General features: G+C 25.0%; 1 protein-coding gene across 3 annotated transcripts in view; it reads left to right on the forward strand.

The window, feature by feature from the left end:
• The first annotated feature begins 742 nt into the window (after positions 1-742).
• The window catches only part of LOC134836712 (focal adhesion kinase 1), a 39,744-nt gene continuing 18,081 nt past the window's right edge, over positions 743-22,405 (forward strand). For all 3 annotated transcript variants that reach the window (XM_063851924.1, XM_063851915.1, XM_063851906.1), the window contains exon 1: positions 743-851. In XM_063851924.1, coding sequence (XP_063707994.1) covers positions 781-851 — 71 coding nt within the window. In that variant the 5' untranslated portion in view covers positions 743-780. The remainder of the gene's footprint in view (positions 852-22,405) is intronic.

The raw sequence follows: 22,405 nt of genomic DNA on the forward strand, positions 1-22,405 counted from the left end.
TCGATTGATCGTATTCGAAGTTCTATATATGGATGATACCATAAATGGGTGACGTCATAAATGAATGTCACCATATATTGAATTAGCAAAGGCAAATTTCCTCGTCGTTACGGACAGTCTGACAGACAATGCCGCATTTTATCAAAATAAATTTTGAAATGCTTCAAAAAATAAATTGCAGGAAAGAAGGAGCGATAAGTGACATAAAGGACATAAAAGCACACCACCCGATACTTATGAGCAATAAACATGTTAAACGAAAAATAAAAGGCAACTTATTCACAACTGAATCAACATGAATGATCAAAGAGTGTGAAAAATTGCATTCACTGTGCAACATTGTACACAAATAAATTACCCCGAGGCAACGAAAGTTGATGCAAAAAAAGTGTCTTTGATTGCAAATTCTCTTGCAAATTATTTATTGACATCTAGATGAGTGCTTTTTACGAGTAAAAATCTCTTGTTTCAGGCATTTTACAGTTATCGATCTCTTCGAGTGCGAGAGACAGACAAGACAAGCCCTTATATGCATACAGGAAACCTTTTTTGTGCATTTTGCTAATAAATAGCAACTCCCTCGTTATTTATTAGAGATTCTGTGATAAAAGTGAACAATAGACAAAGTGTTACGTAAATCTCGTTGAAAAATGTGACGACTTTTGTGCAAACATTCGACACAGTGATTACCAAATAAAATATTTGCAGAAAATTTTTTAAATTAAATTTTCCGAGTTGAGCCAAAAAGTGCATAAAAAATAGTTTGTAAGAAAAATTATCATGATGGTAGAAAAAGCTGAAGGTTTTTTATTTAGGAAGCCCGTGTACCAGTATTTTCAATACCTGGAAACGTAAGTACCGAAAATTTTAATTATTTTATTTTATTAATTTATTAAATCAACCACCGGACAAAAAAATGCCGTTCAACGACCTTTTACTTTACTTTTTCTTAATTGAAGCGTAACTGTCATTAAATCTAGATGAACGTAATATGAGTCAGAAACGACTTTTACAACTGCAGTAGTAAACATTTCCTCACAAATCATTAAACAATCAACGTTTTTAATGATTTCTAATAAAAATTTTATTTAAAAAAAGGTTTAAACATAGATATTCTTCAAAATTTAGTTCATAAATAAAAAAAAAACGAGAAACAATAAATATCGGATTAAATTAGTACTATTTCTTTGTTCATTTACTACTAAAACTAACTTTTTACAAAAAAAATCTTTATTATTACTCATTTCTTGGAAAGACAACGACCGACTTCTTTTCTTTATGATAACTGTGAAACAATAAAAATGTCACATTAAATTAGTGCCGGAGTCTTTGTTTGTACTTTGAAAGTCATGGAAAATCTGAAAGAAAGGAAAAGTTTTTTTTTTTGTAATTAAAACAAAAATAAAATCCGTTTAATTTTAACAAAAATAATAAAATGACAACGACCGCACCTCAAATTTCCCTCATCATCAACGAAAATTAGCCTGAGGTAGCTTTTGGTCATTTTTTTTCGGTTTTTTATGGTTTACCGCCAATGCATGGCATAAAAATAAACACACACGAAAAACAATAAAAATTTAACTACTTTTGGGGTTAGGTTACAAAATCATATTATGTTGTTTTTATTATTATTACACATGATTATTATTTTATATATGTTACTAATAATGTTTAAAAATTAAACAAAAATAATGTTTTTATCTATTTTCTTTTATTTTTATATTTTTTCTTGTAGTTAATCATTAATATAAAAATAAAACATAAATTTTAACACTTCTTTAAATAAATAAAAAAAATATTAAATTTGACACACATCTTAGTACAAAGCTATTTAAAACCGATTTTTAACACTTTTTTCTCGTTTAACGTAATTTAGTGAACAAAAGGGACAGTAGTCCAGTCACGCTGATGTGTTTTATGATTTCTTTTCAATTTTTTCGTAACATAATTCAAAATTATAAACATTAGAAGCACGTCCCAATTTTCTATTCTTTTTTAATGTTATACGTATATGTACTATTTTTAACAAAAAAAAAATACAATAAGAAGCATAAAAAATAATTTCACAGCCGAAAAACGACAAAACAAACAAAAAATCTGACATGCTTTCGTTTATGTATACACAAAAAAAATGCACAACAACAAACAAACTCCAACTCTGATATAAAACAGCTGTTTAAAAATGCAGTGCGATGCGATAAAATAACAATCATAAAAGAAATTCATGAATAAAAATTATGTGCGGGGCTCCTACATGTTTTAATATTTTTACATACAAGACACAGTTTTTTTTAAAGGCAAAAGAAAATTTTACGAGAGTGAGAAATTTTGTGTATAACAATATGTTTGTTCTCAAAAAAAAAATACATTTATACATGAAACATTACTCTTGTTATGTTATTACTCCAACTTCACAAAGGAAATTTTTTTATGTAATATATATGCATTTCTCTAACAAGACAAACTCACAGTAAAAAGTACTGCAAGCAATTCTGTGTCGTGTGAGTGAGTGTCTTTATAATAAATAATGTTATTGTTATGTTAGATTATATATGTATTATATATAAAACATGATTATAGCCCGTCATTCGCATGTTTTAAACATGATGTATGAATGATGTTTGTTTTGCCACAAAATAAAAATAAAAAATACTTGATGGGATATTTTGTACAAAAAAATGAGAAAAATGTAAAACAGATAATGGTAGATGATTACACGAAATGATTGGCAGCTCATTATCTGCGATAAGAGAACATTGAAAGTGAAATTTCTTGTACATATTGGAAATTTGTTTTTACATATTTTTTTTACAGTAAGTTAAAAAAAAGTTAAAATATTAAATTAAAATAATGAACTTCATAAATCAAGTGTTTCGCAATGAAACAAGTGTTTTAATTGCATCTCAGTAACAGCATTCGTAAAATTGAATTCTATTAGCGCCACAGATGTATTTTTTTACAGGGTCGAAAAATATATTATTAACTTTTACTTAATAAAACTTGAGCAAAAGAAAATAATATAAAATAACTCAATTTTAATAAAAAGCCATTGAATCAAAAAAAAAAATAAATAAATAAAAAAAATAAAATTATTCGACATTAAATCAAAAAAACAAAAAAAATTATTTTTATTAAAAAAAAATTTGAAAAAACAGAAAAAAATTATTTTTATTTTTAATTTATTAAAATTTATTTTTATTTTTATTAAATAAATTTTTATATAATTATTTTAAATTTTTTTTACTGTGATTTGATTTATTTTTATTTAAAATTATTTATTATTTTTTAATTATTATTTTTTTTAAATTATCACAATATTCAAGGATTTTTTTTTTGAAAAAAAAATATTTTTAAAACAAAAAATCAATAAATTTTATTGAAGTAGTTTGATAAATAAATCAGTAAAAATTCAGTTATTTTAATTTTTGAACTTTAAATCTAAATATAAAACAGGTAAAAAAAAATTAAATTTCGAATCATTTTCAAGCAAAAATATCAAGTAAGTCTCTTAACTCAAAAACTTTTCCAACCCTGACTTTTTTTTAATAAAATATTCATATTTATTATTCTATCTAACAAGTTCCAAGACACATTTATGAAGTGTTACAGACATAAATTTTCTAATTTTTTTGTTTTTATTTTTCAATATATTACTGAAGGAAGTAATTATGATGATTATTAATATTAATTGAAAGTGGGTCAAAGAAAGTCAATAATGCGTCATACTCACGATCTTGACAAAAGAAAAAAAATAAATTGCTCCCGAAAAATTATTTGACTTCCGATAAGAGAAGCTACGGGCATTTCTCCCATATACTGAGAAGTGCACCAGGCAGTAGCATTATCGTTTTAAAAAAATAAAGTGACGTTATTATCATTTTTATTTTTATTAAAACGATCGAAATTCTGTACGATACCGGCATTTGAATGTGATTCAGTTTTTTTTTCACAGACAAAAATGGGGACATTTTGTATTGTATTAAGAGAGGCTGGATGATAATAATGCAGCATAAGTCGCTGTACAACATTATAACACAACAAAAAAAAGTTCAGATAAAGTTTAATGCACTTTTTTATTATTTTTTCCTACGAGATACTAGATTCTGTACCAGACTGTGCTTTTGTTGTTCTTGCTCAATTTATGCTGAGACAACATTTTACTGCCGATCTGACTTCGAAACGATGCATTAACAAGAAGAAGAAGAACATGCAGCGACCAAGGGTAGTTTTCTCGTGATTTATCGTTTCTTAAGTAACATTTGTTCGGTAATGATGTTTAAAAGGTGCCTTCGTGCCAAGGAAAAGCAGCAAGAACAAAAGATTGCAGCAAAAGTTTTCAATTTGATATCCCATGTGAAATTGCCTTTGCTTCTATTGGTGCAATTATCCCGTGTTTTTCGTCTTGTGCCGTCGTTCTAAAAGAACATATAATCTTGAGTTGCAATCAATAAAAACCACACAGAGCATTAAGGGGATTTTCCCTTGTTTTATATTTGACTCCGACTGCCATGACAAATATCCATGACCAATGTTATCTTGATAGCTTGCACGAAACGGACAGTTTTCCAAATCGAAACGGAAATGGAAGAAAAGGAAAAAAGCTAATAAACACAATTTGTGATGAATTTTTCTTCCCTAATCATTTTCTCAAACAAACATCCCGACCCTTGTCTAAATATTATCTAAACAAATGTGAGCTGACATTTCTTCGTTACACTCGATGATAGTTGAATGACCGGAGAATTTGGTCAAAAAAAGAGAATTTTTTTCATGCTGCGTTGAAAAAAACGCTGATAACAAACACTCTTGAACGAAAACCACAAATTTTATCAAGTGCTTTTATGTTACATAGTAAAATTGTAACAATGATACTTCCTATGTATCAAGTGCTCATTCACATCAAAATTCAACGCGACATAAGTTTTGTGGTTTCAGCAAATCCAAAAACATGAGTTACAATTTTTAATTGGATATTTTATTGTTTTGTTACGCACTCACATAAATAAATAAAATTTTACTCCGTGTCTATTTATTATTTACTTCTCTTCGTCGCGCACATAAAAACACGCAATCAACGAAAGGGGCGACGTCAATCTACGCTTAACTCAATATTGGCCAATTGCTCGAGTCATTATTGTGACAAGTGTTGATCATCGGACCAATTGATTTATGGGTCTCATGTCGACAATTCTCTTAACTGAAAAGTAAGTAAGTAATAGAAAGGCCATTAACGAAGATGGTGACTCAGAAAGATTTTTTAAAAATATTTTTATTAAATTTTAAAAAATAGGAAAAAGTCATATTGTGACAACTTAATATATTGACGAACGCACATTCACCACATTTTAAAAACCAGAAATGAAATGGTAATCAATCTATTTTGATTTATTGATCAATATGATAATAAATATTGTTTGATATCATAATCAATTTTTTAAAATGTTTACCTGAATTGCGCTTTAACATATGCGCTGTGAAAAATTTGTGTTTTCATGATAAAAAATTTTTGCGATAAAATTTTTTCAATAAATAAATTTAATTCAACTAATTTATTAAAAACATGAATTTAAATAAAATTTAAAAATTGAACATATTTATAATAAATAATTAAAATTTAAATTAATTATTTGAATAATTCCACAAATTTTATTTAAATATATTTTATTTTTATTTCGATTAAAAATATATTATTTTCAAATTACTTTTTTAAATTCATAACAATATTTAATTTTCTTGTCAATATTTCCATTTTTTGTTTTATAATTTACAATAATTTACGAAATTTCAAAAAATTATAATTTTAAATAATAGTTTCGAAAATACACAAAAACTTCTTTAACATTTGATTTAAAATTATTTTGAAACAATTAATTTAGTTAAAAAAAATATTTTATTTTATTTTTAATTTAATTTATTTTTTTTTAATTAATTAAAAATATTTTTTAAAAATTAATTTAATAAAATTTTTAATTAATTTAATTTAATTTTAATTTTTTTAATTAAAAAATTTTTTTTTTTTAATTTTTTTTTTTTCAAAAAAATAATTTAATAAATTAATTAAATTTAAGTTTATTTAAATCCTTACTTTTTATATCTCGCAATAAATTTAAATAATTTTTTTATCACACAAAACTAAATTTTTCACAGTTACAAGCCTCTAAGACGCATAATAATGCATTTAACAACAAAGACACACCGATGTCATATTTACTGGTGTTTATTACTCACAAATAACAATAATAATTGATTAATTGCATACGAATGCTCCTAGCTAGTCATAGCATTGAACTCGTGATTAATAACAAGTTTGAAAGGACGGATTATCATGTCGTCGTCATCATCGTGCGTTCCCGTCATTGGAAGTTGCCACTGTTTATTATTATCTTGACAAGTCTATCAACCACTGACTTCCTCCTTTGCGATTTTTTTTTCGTAAAAAATTCGTACAACGCATGGTCAAGTGTTATACTATAAAAAAATATTGGACATAAATTAAAAATTTCATGAAAATAGTTAAAAATTTAATGATGCGCAGTAAATTTAACGACGCGTCGGATGTCATAAAAAACCGTCGAAATGCGGTTTGATTAATTATTTTCAGTTATTTATGACAAATAAAAATCGCTCTGCGGAGGTCTGGCTTTTTTTTATTGATCCTTAAAATTTTGGTGTCTGACTGGAATTTGGTAGAGTGACAACTCATGTTGATGTATAACGGCGTTATCATAAAATAAAGTAAACTAATAATCGGTAGTACACTAAGTCGTAAGTAAATTTAAATATTTACTCAGTCTGTTATCAATTTGTCTTTAAACACGCCACAAGTTGTTTCAATTAATGTTTATATTGACAATTATTTACTTTACCTCTTTTAATTCTCTCTTTTTCTTATTCTTGAGATATTTTGACAAGCTTTTAATTAAAATTACTTCACTCCGAGATTTTTCCTCTTTATCTATGAATTGGAATTTGTTTATTTATTAATTGAAACTTGAATCGTCAATGATTTGAATAAAAATGTGTCACTTTGTTATCAATCGACTTTACAAGTTATTTAATTAATTGAGTACAAATATGTATTACCTACTTGAGCAAAAAAAAAATAAATAACTTTTCTGATAACAAAGAGACAACATTTGCACCCAGTTATCATTGGAAATAGTGTCAAGTCGACTTCTGGGTGGGCAAGTCACTGTTTATTCACATTTTTCAGAACCATGAGAAATTTGTAACAGAAGTAAACTTGAATTACTGACAAGAAATTAAACATCGCTTTTAGCTGTTTCTCATCGAATGCATTGATTTAAATGATGATTTGCTAACAAGGTTACAACAAAATCGTTATTTACTGATTTTATTTGTTTTTTTTTTTCAAAATAATTTGTAGAGAAAAAGGTGGAATAAGCGCCTTTTGTTTCTCGAATAAATCCATGTAAAGCGCTCATTTACTCGTTAAACGCCCTTCTATCAAATGAAACAACTTTTCAAGTCAATTGCATATCGTTAAACTACTCCTCCAATTGACGACTGATTGTTTTCTCTTCATCATTTTCAAATTCAATCCACTTCACAAATGTACAAGAGCAACATAATTTACAATGTTTTGGTAAATGTTTATTTTATCGCTTACTTTTACGTTTGTTTATAAAATGACAGACATTACACAATCCGATTGTTTCAATCATGTAATGCCGTGGGGAATGACGACTACGAAAAAATATTTTAAAACAAAAAATCAATAGTCGTGAAATTGATGAAGCCACTTCTCTTTACTATCTCAGCCTAAGGCCGATACAAAAATTAAAAATGTTTACGATTTAAAAAAAAATTCAAATTATTACGAAGGAACCGAATAGGAAGGTATGAGCTTTTTTAATATTTAAACATAATTCTCTCACGAAACATAATAATAAAATTTGGAAAAATTTTCTAGGTACATAAAATTTCCCAGACATTTTGCCTTCACGATTCTTCACATTTTGCTAAGGCCTTATTGTTGAAGTGAACCTTTTATCATTTGTCCCGTTATGTAGAATTAGTATATAAGAAGATGATGTACCTCATATTAAACTTACTCTGTAATAAAATATCATACATATATAGACTTATTAATAGTCGGAAGAAAAATTGAGTTGCATATCAAACATTTATTTCGCTAGATGGCATCGACTTTCGAATTATCGATATTCGTTATTTAAACAAATTAAAGGCAGCATTGAAATATCAGACATACCTCTTGATTCAAAATGAAAAGATTTTCTGGGCAAGTGTTATTATCCTCTGTGACTCATTCTTGGAAAAGTAAAATCAGTTAAACTCTTTCCTAGAAGGCTAGATACCAAAAGTAAAAGTGTTGGCTGACAAAGGCGAGAGTCTTTATATTAATTTTCCAAATGAAGCAAGTGGATAACGAGCTGAATGTATCATGAGTAGGCACGAAACAGGCAAAATAAACGAAAAAGGCTTTTTCTTGAGCTTTATTGTTTAATATTCCCGCATCTTTCAGAGCTTATGAAAAGAGTAATTTTGTCCAACTACTTATCGAATGATAAAATAAACTACTTCTTTTCCTTCAAAATTTTTATTTTAAAGTTAAATATCTTTTCTGAAAATTTTAATAAGTACTAAGTTTTACTTTTTAGACATTGAATATCCCTCCGAAATTATTTAAAAAAATTAAAGAACAGGAAATTAAAAATATAACTGTACTGGCCTTATAATCATGCTTGAAAGAAAGAATTCTTCGATATAATTTAAATTGTTTGGGCAATAAAATTTATGGAAGTTGCACGAATCCAACTGCAAAATTTGTCACGAAAATTGAATTGATTTAGAATTAATGTGTAAACATTGTGATTTTTGCTCAAATTTTCACACGGACTCCCTTAATTTATGTTTAAAACGACAAATGTAGTCGTGAATTTGTAATAAAATGTAAAAACAAAAAAAATATATTTATTGTGATTGTGGAATACATTGACACTTTGAAAGTTAGAGGCAGCAAATATGAGGTGCAAATTACGTGCATTTTATGGAATTTATTCGTGATTCCTATAATCGATAAACTATTCAGGGTTCACGAACTTGAACTATTTATTGTTATTTTTAGCGTCTTCCCTTTCAATTTTAGTTTTTTTTTACATGTGTTCATCGAGCGAAAGAGTCGAGAATGTCTTCACACTTCATTACTGTCACAATCGAATGCGTAACCAGATGGATTTCATCATCGCTCTCTTCTTTCCTACTAAAAGTTCCGTATAAAATTACCACTTATAGCTCTGTCGTCATTATTTTTGCCGCCGCCTGAGTGACGCTCGGTCGCTAACCTGTCCTAAGCAACATTGTAGAGTACTTTTTTACAGGAAGTCACAAAATAAACACGAAATATGTCACAAAAATTTGTAATCACAACGACTTCTAGTTATTTGAAAAAATATTTCTAATAATTTTTTTTTTCAAGAAATTGTTGCGCTTTCCCTTTTTTCATGTATTTTCTTACCTTCAGTAATTCGAGACCGTCATAAAATGTTGTTATTTTTGGAAATAATATCTTGACAAAACATGATCTGAACATCGATCTATAATTACAAAAGCGACATGCCTTAACACTTTCGAGACACAGTCAAGAGAAGAAGAGTTAAATTCTCTTCCGAAAACGGATTTTAAGGTGTGAAGTGACACGGAAATATCTTTAACAGACGTTGGGCTGGTATTGACCCCAATTATCGTCGTCATCTTGTATCTTTCAATAAAAACTTGTAATAATAACGACATTATTTATAAATAAATTAAAACGAAGAAGAATCATTAAAGTGAGGTTCACGCTCTTTGACATAGGACACATTTCACATTTTATTTTTTCTAATAAAAACATCATCTCTCAGAAAATTTATAATATTTTTTTACGCATGAACTATTTATTTACATCTCGTTGCATGGGAATCTAACGAGCGACATTTATCCGTGGGTAGACTAATAACATTCCTTTATCGCTCTAATTAAAGTCGAGATTCCGTTATATAAATATGCATCGTTGGTCGTCATCGTCGTCGTTGCTCATCATCTCATAAGAAAATATAACGAAACGATGCAAATAATGAGATTTCATGCAAATTATGTGAAAATTAGAAAAATATTACCTCAGAAATTTGTTCGAAGAGAAAAGTTTCGCTCAAAATAACTCAAAATTAATTACTTTAATGAAGTGAACATGATCAGCGGAAATGCAATTATGTCTTTGACACTCCTGAACTCACTCAATATTGAAGTGTTTTGTGATTTATTACGTTTAATTATTATTATTACTCCTTCCCCTTCTGCATTTTTACACAAAGAATTTACCAAGTCATGTTCATTAAAAAAATTTAAAAAAACGGTTCACTAGCCTTCAATATTTTTTGATATCAATAATTAGATCTCGAGTAGTACGTGTTCATAATAATGACAAAACACGAAAAAAAAAAAGTGCAAACGTGATCGCAGCAAGTTTGTAAGTAGGCACACAGACACAAAACAAAGTAGATATCTGATTAAACGATAAATATAACTTTTTATAATAATCGCATAAAGATTTTAATTTACATTCAGATCGGACAATGATTTAATTAATTCTCTGTTTGACAAGCCATGGGTGTTAATTTATAAATAAATGAGAGCTTCTATGTGGTGTGTGTGGCTTGCAGTACGTATAATAAAAAGTTTTAAATGCTTTATAATTTTTTAATAATTAATTAGCGTTTTATTTATGTTGCCTGCTTTGCTTGGATATGTTTAAATAAAACATAGAGCAAACAGGAAAGTAATTTATTATTTATTTTTTATGTGTTACTTGTAACACATTTTGTTACTTTTTATGTGTATTATTGCTAACATGCATTAGTAAAAGTAGATTTTTATAATTAAATGAGATATTTTTAATTATTTTCACTTTTTTCTATTAAATATTTTAAAAGTTTTGTAACTTTTTTGTGGAATAATAGAATTGTTAATATGTATTTTTTCCGAAATTAATTTAATTTTATTTTCTATTTAAATAATTAATTTTAAATTTTTTAATTAATATTTTATTAAAGTAAAATTATGAGTTTCATCAAATTTAATTATTAACTAAAAATTAGGTAATAATTTTTTTTTTTAAATTTGACATTTTAATTTTTTATACAAAAAAAAAGATCAAATAAAAGTTCAAAGTTTTCACATAAAAATTAATTTTTATAATAATATTTTCAAATTAAATAAAAATAAAAGCAATTGATAAAAAATAATAATTTTATTTTGAAATAAAAAATGGTCCAATTTTTTTAAAAAAGATCACTTTTAGCTTTTCAAGATCAAGCTTTTTAAAAATTAAAAGAGATGAAATATTTTTAAATTAAATTAAACAAATAAATAAAATAAAAATAAATAATAATTAAAATAAAAAAATACCTATAAATAAATATTTATTTTTTTTTTATTTATAATATTAATTTTTAATATTATTAATTTTATTAATTATTTTTTTTTTCATTTTTTATATTTATTATTTAATTAATTGCTTTTAATTAAACATTTTTTACGACAAAAAAATTATTTTTTTCTATTTGTATATTTTTTCTTATTTATTTTTAAAAGCTTTGTAAATCATTCGTTGAGAAATAAAATAATAATTACCTAATAAAGTGCTAATGACTCACAATTTAAAGTGTGAATATTTTTTTTATCATGTTCAAACGTAATTTGTGTCGTCAATTACTTCATTACAATACAAAAACTAACTTTTAATGTAAATAAAAAAAAAATCGGTTGTCTTCCTTTTATTTTTCTACTCTATAATTTTCGTGCGAATGACAGCATCAAACACAATTAAATGCTAATTCGCTCAATCCGATCTGAAGCGTGCTTTACTTACTCACGCAACTGCAATCAGAGTGTCACATTCACTATTCAGTGTGGTAATGAGAGCACCACACACACAGATGTTCCTCATCTAATTGACATTTGATTTAACAATGCAAAGATCCTCTAAACATTTTTTTTTTTTGCTTTTCCCTACCATGTTATTATTATTTTTATGCACGACTAACAAAAAAAAGCTCGAAAGTTGTAGATTAACTTTGACACGAAACACGATTGTTACAGAAGGAGCTCCGTGCAGGTAGAATAGTTTTGCAGTGATATCATGTCTGTCTGAATAATGACCGGACATGTCGTTACAAATGCCGATTGTCACGTTGTTCATTAAAAACGTATGTTTATCGTTTAATTACGAACAAAAACAATTAATAAAGATCTAATTCTCATGAACTTGTGATAATCTTCTATATTTAATTATGTTTGATAAGCTCAACGCCCAAAAACTACTACAACTACTGTTATTGTATAAATTATAATGGTAACAATATAAGCCCATTAAAATTTAATGTATTCAAATAAATTTTTGGTGATATGAGAGATGCTTTCAACTCTAAGCCAATATCATTATTTATGTACTATGTGTCGTTAATGCTGTGTCATATTTTACAAGTTTATGTTTTTTGATTACCTATCCGATTTTACGCCCTTTTACAATCAATATTAGTTACAAATTTATTTTATAAACTTAACCTTCTCCATGATTTGTACTTTTTTGTTTGTTTATTTATTTTATGAATGAACGAAAAAAAACTAGTTTATAACAAAAATATTTATATATGATAAAAGATATGGGTCTCACTTAAAATTGTGACACTCGATGCTTTGATATGCAAAATACTGGACTACCATAAAAGTTTACTATAAATTTGACAAAATATGTAATTTATTTATTTTACAATAACATAACTAGAGTGAGCTTGTTTTGCAATTCTAATGAGGTGTTTTATTTGTTAAAATTATATGTTTAAAAAATTTATTGTGAGTAATTGACTGGTTTACATATTTATTATTAATTTTTCCTTAGATGTGTAAAAAACTATTAAAGCTTGTTTTTTTCTATGCAATTTTTTATTATGATTTATTATTAAAATTACAAACCTATTTCATGCATAATTTTCAATTAAATTTTTCCAAGAACCTTCATTAAAATGATATAAATATAAAAATAAATCATAGCTCAAGGGTCCGAAAATTTTTTATTATTTATAAAATAATTGAATTTAATCACCTTTACGTCAAAATCTGATTTCCGTGTTAATGAACTCATCAATAATATTTATATTAAAATAATATTTCATATACAAAAGATAAGAAATTTAATGGTATAAAAATAATTTTTTTTTTATTAGTTAGGTATACATAAATAAATAAATATAATTGTATTAATAGCAAAATTATTACTCATGATGATTTCAAAACAATCTTATCAGGTTTCTGCATTTTTTTTATAAATTTATTTATAAATACTCCGTCGCCAAAAGTATTAGATGCCGGCCACTTGATAACCTAATCACGTAAATCGTTTAGTTTCGCTAATTGGCGCTTTATGACGTAAAAGAATTATTCACGAATAATAAAATATATATTTTTGATAAAAAATTACAAATATACCGTTATCATTATGATTTTTTTGTGAAGAGCTTCCGATTCTTGACAAATATGACACCGAAATTGATTTCCTGTAACAAATAATCGTTATCAAGCAACTTCCTTTTTCTTTCAGTATTTATTTTTTTTTTTACAAATATTTACATATATGTTGAGTTTTGTAATATTTTTGCAATTTTTTATAATATATTGATAATAATAAAAAAAATATATTTAAATAAATAATCATTTATGCATCATGACACAGATAAATATAACCAGTAAAAATACAGCTTTTTATGCATTTTATCATCAAAATCCCACGCAAAAAAATCTAGTTTTAATTAAGTTGTAAACGAATATTTTTTTTAAATATATAAATAAAATTCCGTCAAAAGCCAGACATAATCATAATATTGACAGGAATTTTTTTACTTCTTCTTCATCATATATTTTATATATTTTTGTATATTATATATTAGATAAGTAATCTAAACAAGTTATTCTCCTCGTGCATAAGACTCGTTGCACCTCATTAAAAACAAAACTATTAAATGTCAAAATTTATGAAATAATACAATTATATTTATTTATTTGAATAAATGAGAAAGAAAAAAAAACAAGTCGTGAACAATTTACTCTCATTTATATTTATATATAACTAATTATGTTGAAATATTATCCTTTAAAATTGCTGACATTCTAATGCTTTGATATGCAAAATACAATTTGGACTACCATAAAAGTTTACGATAAATTTGACAAAATATGTAATTTATTTATTTTACAATAACATAACTAGAGTGAGATTGTTTTGCAATTCTAATGAGGTGTTTTATTTGTAAAAATTACAAGTTTAAAAAATTTATTGTGAGTAATTGGCTGGTTTACATATTTATTATTAATTTTTCCTTAGATGTGTAAAAAACTATTAAAGGCTTGTTTTTTTATGAAAATTTTTACTATGATTTATTATTAAAATTACAAACTTATTTCATGCATAATTTTCAATTTAATTTTTCCAAGAACCTTCATTAAAATGATATAAATATAAAAATAAATCATAGCTCAAGGGTCCGAAAATTTTTTATTAATAATAAAATAATTGAATTTAATCACCTTTATGTCAAAATCTGATTTCCGTGTTAATGAACTCATCAATAATATTTATATTAAAATAATATTTCATATACAAAAGATAAGAAATTTAATGGTATAAAAATTAATTTTTTATTAGTTATACATAAATAAATAAATATAATTGTATTAATAGCAAAATTATTACTCATGATGATTTCAAAACAATCTTATCAGGTTTCTGCATTTTTTTTTTTATAAATTTATTTATAAATACTTGTCGCCAAAAGTATTAGATGCCGGTCAGTTGATAACCTAATCACGTAAATCGTTTAGTTTCGCTAATTGGCGCTTTATGACGTACAAAAATTATTCACGAATAATAAAATATATATTTTTGATAAAAAAAAAAATAATATTACCGTTATCATTATGATTTTTTTGTGAAGAGCTTCCGATTCTTGACAAATATGACACCGAAATTGATTTCCTGTAACAAATAATCGTTATCAAGCAACTTCCTTTTTCTTTCAGTATTTATTTTTTTTTACAAATATTTACATATATGTTGAGTTTTGTAATATTTTTGCAATTTTTTATAATATATTGATAATAATAAAAAAAAATATATTTAAATAAATAATCATTTATGCATCATGACACAGATAAATATAACCAGTAAAAATACAGCTTTTTATGCATTTTATCATCAAAATCCCACGCAAAAAAATCTAGTTTTAATTAAGTTGTAAACGAATATTTTTTTTTAAATATATAAATAAAATTCCGTCAAAAGCCAGACATAATCATAATATTGACAGGAATTTTTTTACTTCTTCTTCATCATATATTTTATATATTTTTGTATATTATATATTAGATAAGTAATCTAAACAAGTTATTCTCCTCGTGCATAAGACTCGTTGCACCTCATTAAAAACAAAACTATTAAATATCAAAATTTATGAAATAATACAATTATATTTATTTATTTGAATAAATGAGAAAAAGAAAAAAACAAGTCGTGAACAATTTACTCTCATTTATATTTATTATATTAACTCAATTATGTTGAAATTTTAATCCGTGAAGAATAGACGACATGGGCGCTGGCTGCCATTCCTAATAGTAAATAACTCCAAACAATAATATACAACTTACTTATTACCGTAATGTAGATAATTCTAAGAGAATTTAAAAATATATTATATATATTATTTTATGTATTATATATTTATTATATATATATTATTATTATATATTATATTATTTTATTATATTATTATAATATATGTATTATATATAAAATAGAATTGTTACAATTCGTTCTCTTAGCATTTTTTTTTTGTTTCTAGTTCATATTTTTGAAAATTTTTAACTAAGAATTTTAAAGTTTTAACTAATTTTGTATTTTCATGAATTATTAATTTAAAATTATCATTTTAGTATAAAAAAAATTAAAAATATAACAACAAATTATTTTTTAAAAAATATTTAAAAAAACGTCAAAAATTTAATAGAAATTGTGTTTTTTTAACTTAAAATTACCTTTTCTTAAATAATCTACATTTTCCGTTTTATTAGAATTTCAACGTTTTTTTTTTTCTTTTAGCATTATCTACATTACGGTACTATGTAAAGAACATGATTAAAAGACCGATCAAGATTTTACTCACTTTTTCACGATTTTGTGATTTCATTAACGAGATACCTGTTCGCATGACAATGTTAACGAGGAAGGGGCGTAATGTGATCCGAGCCTAAGTCACAATGGGTGCAGAAATATAATGACTGTAAAATTGCTCGTGGACCATCATGTTTCAAAGGTCACACAAGTGGTATCGAGTTCTAACGATTATTTTTATTATTCGCTGTTGTAACACTTTTTAAGCTGTCTGTGATAAATGTTGTTATAATTTTTTGACAAATTATCATTTGATGGCTTTTGAGGTGTCTTTGTGCGAAGTGAAGTGCCTCGCCTTCTAAATTTAATACACTGAACGTACGTTATGTTCGCAATTTAAGTGATTAATGGACGATTTCATCAATTTTTAATAAACATCTAAAAGCAATTTATGTTGAGTGTGTTGATTGAATTTGTGAATATATACAAAAAAAAATCAAAGGAGACTGTAACAGATTGTGCTACTTGAAACGTGTTTGTTTTGCATGTCAAAAAAATTTTAAAATATTTTTTAAAAAATACAATACAAATTTTTTTAAATCCATCCTACAAAAAAAAAACGAAAAAAATTTCTTTTTAAATTGAATTTTCGAATAAAAAGCCGTAAAAATCAAATTATTTACACAAAATAAAAAAAAAAATACAAACAAAGTTAATCGATATTCGTTCGTGCGATACAACACCAGCTAATCGCGAATCAATTTAAAGTTTTTTGATTCCTCTCGTTTTAAATTTTTTTACTTATCAACTCATTCACATTCTTCTTTTATTTACACGAGTGCTAATTAACGTTATATTTTATGCGAAACGGAAGAGCAATGACTTCTTAACCACCACCAAACAACTCTCTTCGTCTTTTTACGCAAAAAAATAATAAAACCGAGAAATGGGTGTGAATAAATAATAATATATAATAATTCAATATTGATCGTTGAGGAGATTGCATGACCTAATCTTGATATTTTTGTAATCGCATCAATGAAATGTGCGAGCGTGTTAAAAATTTTCTACTTTAAAAAGGCATTTTTTTTTGTTGTTTTGTATGAAAAGGTGAGTTTGAGACCCATAAATACTTCTTGTTTATCGAAATCGTGACGAGAATATTACCAGAAACTTTTTTTTTCGTCGATAATAAAGTGATGATAAGAATTCATAATGTTGTTGGACGAATTCGTGTTATATTTATCTGTCATGCGTTTGACATGAAGTTGATTTGATTATTCATCGGCGCGTCGCCTCGGTGCGGTATGGTGCGACATACAGAGGCGGAGATGATGCTTTTGATACAGATTTAATGGGTTACCGATAGCGGAGGCAGAAAGTTAAACGAAGCGTGTCTTGTGATTAAACGATCGGTGTGCCTTGCAGTAGTGAATGACTTCCTTCTTTGTGCAATTTGGATTTCGATTTACGCAAACAAGTTTTAATTTATTTGAAAATTTAAAAATAATTAATTTTGCTGGAAAATTTTGAAAGTTGTTAAGGTAAAAGATCAAATTGCGTTTTCATTATATTTTTTAATTTTTTTTTATTTTCCGAAAGTATCAAAATTTTTAATAAAATCATTAATTTTCACATAAAATATATTTTATAAATAATTTAAAATAATTTGTAATTAATAAATTTAAAAAATTGCCAATTAAGAGAATTTCAAGAGAAAAAAAATTCAAGCAGAAAATTTGAAAAAAATGACTAAACTAAAAATTTTTATATAATTTTTTAAAGCTTTTTCTTGTTATTTCTAAATTTTTTATCTATTCTATTACAAAGTTTTATTACGATTTAACAACAATTTTGTCAATTATATTTAATATTTTATAATATTATGCAATTTAATAAATAAAATTATTTTAAAAATAAAATTAAAAAAAAAAAATAAATTAAAAATATTCTAAAAATTTTTTCAAAAAATTTAAAATGCAAAAAATTAAAAAAAAAATAATTATTTAAAAAAAAATAATAAAATAAATATTATTTTAAAAAATTGAGTGGAAAATGTTTTTAAAAATAATTAAAAAAAAATTAAAAATATTTAAAACATTTTTTTAAAAATATTTAATATTTAAATTTTTTAATTTTTTTTAAATTATTTTTTTAAAATACTAAGGGCTCCTTTTTTTAATTTTTAATACTTTTTTCAAAACAGACAAACTTCCCGTTCAAAACTAATTTTTTCTTTGTAATGCCTTTTAAAAATACTCAATAAGTAAGCAAATAAATCACAAAATATTTAGCTGATGCCTGCCACTTTACAAATTTATTTATTAAAAAAAAATATCGAAACACTTACAGTTCATTTACATTTTTGCAGTTTTACTTTTAAAATCAAACAAAAATGTATTTATAAAGTAATTTTGTGCAGTAAAACAACATTTGGCAAACATCAACAGACACCGCGCCGCGCTGATGTCATGACGAACTAAAATTATCATACATAGGACCTAATTCCTCTCTGCAAATGACTGACATTGTTAATCCAAGAGCAACGCGACACGTTTTTTTTTGTCCCACAACATAATAATATAATATTTTCTTCGTGAAACGACGACAAGACATGCAAATGAACGTCACCCACATTTTCCTACGTTTTATTTCATGCATCATCTTGTATTAGACAAGTTTTTTTTTTCGTCAAAGTCGTTGTCGGTTAATTAAGACCCGATTTATGGGAACGAAATTCTTAAGAATTTTGCAAAAAAATAAAAAAAAAAGATATCCGACCATTTTTTATCGACTGTTATTATTCTTTTTCGTATGAGTTTCCGTTTTTTATAATTTTTTTTCTAATGTAATCGACGAGGCACGGCCAAAACCTACATTTAACTACAGTTTTATTATTATTATAATAACACAAGTAATAACAATATTAATAAAACCAAAATAAAAATCATATTCCTACGTTTGGTGACTTGCCCGTCGTCATCATAATGCACACAACACACATTAACTCGACTTGTGTGTGTTTTTAACAAGACAAAAAAAAGAGACATCAATGAAATTAATTTTGTATGTAATAATTCAGTTCTGGCTCGACTCTTGCTTGTTAAACACCGTGTCACACGTAAACATTTTTAAGTCGTTTCCTTGCAATATTACTCCGTCCGTTCACTCGAATACTCGAACGAATGGTATAAAACCGGCAAAATAATTGTATATGAAGCAATTGAAAGTGAAAATATACAAAAGTATATGAAACGTCTATTTGGTATAAAATTTTAATCATATGTGTTCTTTTGTAAATGCATATGTACAAATACAATGTTGTACACATTCACATATATACGTTCACTTAATGATGATCATACATTTTGTGAGTCGGCAAGTGATCACCGTTTTAGTAACGAAAGAATCATCGACGCGTAAAGAGCTATATCGTGACGGTTTTTTTTTTGTAATTTTGTGTGCGAAAAAAAATAATAAAAAAAAAGTATTTACAAAAAAATAAATAATAATAAAAAAAATAATCATATATATTTTAATAAAAAAAAAAATACAAAAGAAAGAATATGATACAAAAAAAAAATATAAAATAAAATAAAATCGAAAAAATATTAAAATTGTAATAAATTACACAAATAAAAAGGTTAAACTTGATGACACAAGCACGAAAATTTAAGAATCCACAAATAAAAAAGCAACAAAAATGCAACTCGACAAATAATTTGATCTCGTCTTACTCGCGTGTGTGTGTTTATATGCAAAAATATAATAAATACTGCAAGTTAACAATTTATAATCAACTAAAATAAAATGAAACAAGAATAAAAAAAATAAATAAAGATCAAGAAGCACATGTTTCATCAAGAAACATTGTTATTATTATAGTTCAAATGTAAAATTAAACAACAAAAGTGAATTTTTTGCATCTTGTGCACTCGTGATTGTTAAAAAAAAGAATAAAAAATAAATTAAAATAAATAAAAAATCAAGAAAACGATTAATTAATAAGATTAAAAATTGAGCAACAATGATTTATAGTTAAAAATATACATTCGGCACTTATATTGCACTCTTTCACTCTCTTTTTTATGTCTAAGTAGCGATTGTCGTCATTACAAGAGTTTTGTTTATATTAAAATTACTTTCTGACTTTTACAAAAAAAAAAGTTTTTTTGTTAATTGCATTGTTATGCATTTAATTTTGGACTGAAAAGTTAAACAATAATTTGTGAGAAGCAGAAAAATATTTTTAAAAAATAAACAAAGAAGAAAATTTTTTAAATTTTAATAAAAATGTCAAAAAAATATTAATTATTTATTTTAAATACTTGACTACTGCTGGACAAAAGATTTATCAATAAATAGTGAAAGTCATTTTTTTTGTTATTTTATTTTTTTATATTAAAAGATAAAATTGATCCATGTCTCATCAACTTTTGCTTTCAAGCGACACAAGTTATCTAGTTTTTCGAAAACCACATGTCAAGTCTGAAGATTTTTTGTTGTCTGCAAACTCGAGACACATTGTTTACTTTAAATATTGTTATATTAGTTAATCTTCATGTTTATCTCAAACTTTTTTTTTCTTTAATATTGAAATAACATGAATTACCTTCGACTCGTTTCTATCTAATGTCTTCTTCATTTCGTTCGAATAATCTATCAATCATGTTTTGCTCTGTGTATATACGAACGATGTACAAACAGGCAAGATTGTTATCGTTTAAAACATACACAAATAATAAAGTAATGTTGAAGCATATCGTTTTAATATAATATTTGAATAAGTAAACAACTATGCCGATAATAAAATAGTAATATGTGTCATACATACGCATCGATTCGTGGCAATATTAGACAGATAAGCTGCACCTATTACGTCTACTGGCTTTTTTTGATGTAAAAATATTCGATATTTATTATTATTAATATTACAAGTAGTATAATCTTCAAGTTATTTCTCATACATAAACTTAAATATTTATTGAAAAAGCAACGATAAATAATAATAATAGTAATAAAAAATGAAAATAGTAAAAAAAAATTTTTTTTTCTCTTCGATAAAAGCATCAATAATAATAATAAAGTTATAATAAGTGATGATAATATTTTTTTACATTACTTACAAATATTTTTAATAATAATAATATGTATAAAATTGCAGTGTCATTTTAAATATACCGTGCGTTCACTTAATTTTTAAAATTTAATTTACATTTATTATTTTTAAATTTTTCGTAATATTTTTTCGCATTTATTAATTTTTAACATATCTTCGTTCTTTTTTCAAGATTTCTTATTTTTTAATTATTTGTTTTTATTGATTTTTTAAACAATTTTAAATTTAAAATAATTTAATAATTAAAAATAAAATAGGTAATTTATTATAAAAATATTTTATATATATATTTATAAAAATTTTAGAAAAATGTAAAAATACTTTTTGAATAATGTTTTAAAAATTGTATTTATTATATGTAAAAAATTATAATAAAATTTTTTTTTATTAAATTTTTGTTAAAAAAAGTAAAAACTTAACTTAATAAAATTTTAAAAAAATTATTAAATTAAATATTGAAAAAAAAACAATGAAAATTGACAAAAACAAAAAAAAATTTAACTTAAAAAAAAATTTTAAATTAAAAAAAAATAATATACAAGAAAAAGTAGGTATAGAAAAAATTTAATAAACACCCGGTTCATATGAAAGTATTAAATAATAATGCAAAAGCAGTTAATATTTATGAATATTCAAACAATTAATGTGTCACACTTCGCTGATAATAACAATAAAATTATTATTACAGATCTGTTCAATCCATTGATACATATTTGAATCAATTTCAAAGGCAATAATAAAGAAACTTAATACGATTTAACGATAAAATCCACTCAAGCTTCTGTTCCTGTCATCGCGCGCGGCTTTTCTAATGTTTTTTTGTGAAAGCTTTTAATCCAATAAAATATGTCGATGCCGTCACATTTTCCTTCAAGAACACTCGCATTAGTTACACGCCATTCTCTTATCTTGCCAGTACATGTTTTCTTCATCAGCAGTGCTTTACTTGACGTGCCAGCTAAAATATTGCAAATTTATTTAAAGCATTACTAAAAAATAAATAAAAATCAAAACCCACATTACCTATATACGATTATTATTACTACTCCGGACCCAAAGCGATATGCCGTTGTTTATGTCACTAGAAACTCGTCTCGTAGAGC

The sequence above is a fragment of the Culicoides brevitarsis genome, chromosome 1 (assembly GCF_036172545.1).
Source record: "Culicoides brevitarsis isolate CSIRO-B50_1 chromosome 1, AGI_CSIRO_Cbre_v1, whole genome shotgun sequence".
NCBI classification, from domain to species: Eukaryota; Metazoa; Arthropoda; class Insecta; order Diptera; family Ceratopogonidae; genus Culicoides; species Culicoides brevitarsis.